This window comes from Monosiga brevicollis, genomic scaffold, assembly GCF_000002865.3.
Source record: "Monosiga brevicollis MX1 MONBRscaffold_11 genomic scaffold, whole genome shotgun sequence".
Taxonomy (NCBI): Eukaryota; class Choanoflagellata; order Craspedida; family Salpingoecidae; genus Monosiga; species Monosiga brevicollis.
The window spans coordinates 113,705-118,422 of NW_001865048.1; the positions used below are offsets into that span (position 1 = coordinate 113,705).

The window sequence follows — 4,718 nt, forward strand, 5'->3', positions numbered from 1 at the left end:
ATGGCCTTTCCCGGCCTGCCCTTTCAACCCACTGAACGCACCTTTGTCCACCGTGCGCAGGTGCAGCAGGTACGCAAAGTCCTCCCCGTGATCATGGAGACGACTGCTGAGCGTCAACAGCACACTGGCCGCTCTGATATCGCTTTTCGGCTGATTCTCCAATCCCTCTCCGCAGTACCTGGACCTGTACGCTCGGCATCACGACCTGTACTCGTTGATTCAATTTGGGCAACGTGTGCAGCAAGCTCGGCGTACGACTCCGACCCATGGCCCTGCGCAATGGGTCCTTCAGACGGTACCAACGGCAGCCTCTGTAGATGCAGAGGCCTCGGCCATCACACACGATGGCTTTGATGCCCTCGTGGTGGCCAATGGTCACTATGCCAAGCCTCGCATGCCCCATATACCGGGCTTGGAGAACTTTACCGGCCACGTTTTGCACAGTCACAATTACCGCTTTCCAGAGCCCCATGCCGGCCGCAACGTGGTGGTGCTGGGCGGTGGTCAGAGCGGGCGTGACATTGCTCAGGAGCTTCACGGCGTGGCTGCCAGCGTTGTCCTGGCCCATGCCACCCCGCGCATCAACGTTCCTGAGCTCCGCGAAACCGCTCCCATTACCACCGTGGCCAAAGATGGGACCCTTGTCACAAGCGATGGACTGCACCTCGAGGCCGACACTCTCATCTTGGCCACGGGTTACCATTTTGATTTTCCGTTCTTGGACCTTGGTGCACATGGCCTGGAATCCGTGCCCCCACGTCGGATTCGCGGCCTTTATCAGCACATGCTCGCCATCCACGAGCCCACGCTGGCTTTGGTCGGCCTCCCTTACAAGGTCGGTCAAGACCACGGTTCTCTGCCCCACCCTGGATAGTGACTCCTGTGAAACTGTTGGTTTTGATCATTGCTCAGGTAAAGGTTTCTTTTCTTCTTCGCGTCCCCCGGACTCATGCTGATGTGAAACGAATTCGCCCATGGCTGCAGATTGTGCCATTTCCCCTTTTTGATCGACAGGGTCTCTGGCTCAAAGCCCTCTGGGCTGATCGCACGCTCCAGCTGCCTTCGATCGAAGAAATGCAGGCCGTCGATGAACAGCTGGTCGAGGCTGCCGATGGTGACGAACAGGCAGTTGTCGTCCTCAGCGCCCGCCAATGGGCCTATAATAGCCGGCTCTCTTCCGAAGCACGGGCGGAGCCTCTTGAGCCCTGGTGGGTGCGCCCCCTCGCTCAAACTCATTCGTCCGAAGGCCAACCAATGTCTCTCTGCTCACGCCTGCTGTCGCTCCTGCAGGCGTCGCGAGGTGTACGAAGCAAACAACGCTCAACGCAAGCGCATGCCGTGGCAGTACAAGCTAAACGAATTTGATATTGATTTTTCCACCGGAGACTGGCTGGGCCGCTATGCAGACGGTGCTACTGAAAGCCGCGCACAATTCTTGGCCCAATCCACCAGTGCCCCCAGTCCCCCAGCATCATCTCAGTAGACTGGACAAGGTGCTGCAAGCAGGCAGCGCTGCGTTGCACCTACCGATTGGATTTAATCATCTGTTTCCAGAAGATTCAACCATGTTCAAAGCGAACCCATTGTTCGAGCACTGGGCTTCACCCCGGAATATCGGAATATGGGTACGCAGTCTTGCCCCAAAATCAGACTGTTTAATTGACCGACAAGCCAAGAGCAGGCAAGCACATTCATGCCAAGACACGGCCATCTCTCGCCACAGCCCCCGAATGCAATACAATTACATGTCCACTTGTCAATTACACAAAAAGAACCATGAGGTGCAACAAGGTGGCTACACTTGAGCCGAGCGGTAGAATGAATCGTCCGAGCGGTCAACGTCAGCGCCCTCCAAATTGAGGACAACCTCTGAGGGCTGCAAGGTTTGTGGTGGTGGCGAGTAGGCCGAACCCATGTTTAACGGTAGCTGCTCGTCCTCTTTTTGAGCATCATCAACCTGACTCTTCTTGCTGTCGCGGTGATGGGCTGCCGAACCGCGCGCCGCACTCGCGGCTGTCATGTGGTATACTTGGTCCTTGAGACCAGGCTGAAAACTCAAGTCTTGCGGCTTGTCAAATTCCTGGAAGAGATGATCGGGCGTGTAGTCGTTGGGGCGTTTCAAATTGGGATCCACGTAGCTGTTGACGGTTTCGTCACCCGCATTGTTGGATTGACGATCACGATCCACTGCCGTCTCGACGGCCAAGTACTTGCCCACGGAGCTAAAAGCCTGCATTGGAAAATGGCAGCAAAGACATGAGATGATCAAAGAAAGATGCAAACCCGGCAAAGGTCTGTGGGGGGGCGAGCTGGGCCCCTCACCTCATTAAGGTGCGAGCGATGCAAGAGCGAGTACAGGACAAGTGGGGCGATAAGAGGCGCCTACAAGGGAAGAGGCACAGGCGGTCAGGATTTGTATCTCTGCTGAAGCACCCAGACCGACGGACACCAGCAGCAGTATGCGGGGTATCGTACGGCAATAACGGCCTCTTTTACACCCAGCACGGCAGCCACGACAAGCTGCGAGATGATAATGCCGTTGAGAAGCTGCTTGGTCATGATGGGGAAGATCAGGCCGCCGCTGTCGGTCAGGGGCACAAACACATAATCTACCAGCAATATACGATGTGAACATGGGGTCGGGTGTTGTGCTGGTTCACTCGGGTCGTCGCTTGGGTGTGAGTTTGGACGTACAGTACATGTAGCGCAGTACAAAGTAGCCAAAGGCAAAGTAGATGATGGCAAAGGGAAGAATCAGAGGGGCGATGACCGAATAGCAAATCGTGATGATGAAAACAAGAATTGCAGCTGCACGGTCACAACAGAGCGACAGCCCAAGGAGGGTGAGACAGCCCTTTTGATGGGCGAACGCAGAGACTAGGAGGGACCGTCTTGTGATGGTTGACCAGCGGTATACCTGAAGCCGGGCGAACAATGTCATAGTACTGATGGTTGCGTGCGTAGTTGAGCTCACGCTGGGACTTGCTTCCGATTTTCTGTGGCCATGCACACAACGGCATGAGGCAGGGCAAAGGGGGGACGCGCTCTTTGCAGGCGACTACATACCCGCATCAAGCGCTGGACAGCGACAAAGGTCACGCGCGAAAGAAGCAGGGCGTGGCTGACAAACGCTGTGGGATAACACAAGAGACGACGTGGTGTGAGGCACGCCAATGCAAGATGAGCGGCTTTGCAAGCAGAAGGACCTACCTTGAATCATCACGTAGTTGATAAAGAAGGTGCCCACGCGAGGAATGGACTCGCCCAACTCCGAGGCAATGCCCGAAGGATTGTCGCCAATGTCCGAGGCAATTGTGAGAAGACTGCCCGCAACAATTGAGAGGAGAAAGACATTGAAGACTTGAAAGTAGTACATCTTCTGGAGGGCTGAGAGGGTGGCCTCGCTGTGGGCTACCAAGCCCTCGGACACGGACAAGGCTGCATGGTTGGCACGCAGGGCCATTGTAACATGAGCCAAAGATTGCAATTGGTGCAACGTCGCCAATAGCAACACTCACCTCGCATCAGCTTGGGGAGCAGGGCCATGAAGATGAGCAGCGCGAGCGTCGGAAGCACACCCTGAAGAGCAAAAAAAAGCACCAAAAGTGAAGGTTCAAGGGTTGGTTTAAGTTGGTGGGAGAGCTCGGCGCTCATGCAGATTGGACGATTGTCAAGAGGCCGGCGGTGCACGCGCACCTGAAGAATGCCAATGACGACGGGGCCTAGGCTGTTGATGCCGGGAAAGATGGTCTCCAGATTCTCAATCGTGGTTAGGCCCGCCACGAATGTGATGGGGATAATGTAGAAAAAGATCTAAACGCCATAGGAGGAGTAGCAAGCGCTGAGATGCCAGGCACAAGGCCAACTGGGGCTGCAAAAGATGAGAGTTTACAGCTCAAAGTCAGAAGCGTACCAACGCGATGGTGGCAATGACGACCAAGAGATGGCGGAAGGAACGCTTGCTGCGACTCATGCCAATATTTTTCCAGATTACATCGTTGGCCTCGGGGGCTTGTGTTGTCGTATAGACTTCATAATTGGCCGTGGCTAGGGACTGGGCAGCAGGATTGGTTAAACAAGACGTGTGGAACAAACATGTCAAGAATTGCATGAAGGGCTTTTGACCTGCATCAACGCACACCACGTGGCTGCGATCACAAAATTACCTGAGCGGCCAGGGTGGCACTACGCAGACTGTCGAAAACAACAAATCCAGCAGGGAGGAACTTGCGCTGATTTAAATACTCTTTACGTCGCTCCTCAAACTGCGAAGGGCAGGCAGGCAGGCGGAGGCCGTGAGCACATGAATGTTGTGTTGTCAAAGCAACAGGCGGGACCAAGGCGGACTGTACCTTTTTGTTCTTCTTGTCCAATTCGGATTGAAAGTGATCCACGGCAGAAACCTTTTTCCCACCAAAGCAGAGAAAGCCCCCCTCTTTGGTCTCGGCCACTTCACCCGTTTGTTCCTCCTTGAAACGTGCTCGTTCGAGTTGAGTCGCAGGCTGTCGCCCAAGGAAAGCACAATTAAGGCAAGAGGGGGTGACGGTGAATATGGGCTGTCTGGCTACAAGGGACAGAGCTGGCTCGTCGGGGGGTGGCCTGACCTCTTGGCGCTCTTCCTGAAGCTTGATGAGGTCTTCGCATTCAATGACTTTGGCGGCACCGACCGTATCAGGGTACAAACGCCCTGCCAAGAGAAGAAAGTGAGGGTGTCGGAG

At 55.1% G+C, this 4,718-nt stretch overlaps 2 protein-coding genes across 2 annotated transcripts in view; one reads left to right on the forward strand and one right to left on the reverse strand.

Moving 5' to 3' along the window:
* On the forward strand, positions 1 to 1,483 carry MONBRDRAFT_25628 (uncharacterized protein; the record flags this gene model as incomplete). Its single annotated transcript, XM_001745974.1, has 4 exons — positions 1 to 69; positions 293 to 835; positions 985 to 1,208; positions 1,291 to 1,483. 4 exons carry the CDS (start codon positions 1 to 3, stop codon positions 1,481 to 1,483), a joined length of 1,029 nt encoding a protein of 342 aa, XP_001746026.1.
* Positions 1,484 to 1,795: 312 nt separating this feature from the next.
* MONBRDRAFT_25629 (uncharacterized protein) overlaps positions 1,796 to 4,718 on the reverse strand; it is a gene marked incomplete at both ends in the record, with an annotated part of 4,211 nt that continues 1,288 nt past the window's right edge. The window contains 13 exons of the mRNA XM_001746113.1: positions 1,796 to 2,230; positions 2,323 to 2,382; positions 2,476 to 2,609; positions 2,695 to 2,808; positions 2,918 to 2,996; positions 3,067 to 3,131; positions 3,211 to 3,438; positions 3,519 to 3,579; positions 3,697 to 3,813; positions 3,914 to 4,054; positions 4,167 to 4,265; positions 4,353 to 4,502; positions 4,605 to 4,687. Coding sequence (XP_001746165.1) covers positions 1,796 to 2,230; positions 2,323 to 2,382; positions 2,476 to 2,609; positions 2,695 to 2,808; positions 2,918 to 2,996; positions 3,067 to 3,131; positions 3,211 to 3,438; positions 3,519 to 3,579; positions 3,697 to 3,813; positions 3,914 to 4,054; positions 4,167 to 4,265; positions 4,353 to 4,502; positions 4,605 to 4,687 — 1,766 coding nt within the window. The remainder of the gene's footprint in view (positions 2,231 to 2,322; positions 2,383 to 2,475; positions 2,610 to 2,694; positions 2,809 to 2,917; positions 2,997 to 3,066; positions 3,132 to 3,210; positions 3,439 to 3,518; positions 3,580 to 3,696; positions 3,814 to 3,913; positions 4,055 to 4,166; positions 4,266 to 4,352; positions 4,503 to 4,604; positions 4,688 to 4,718) is intronic.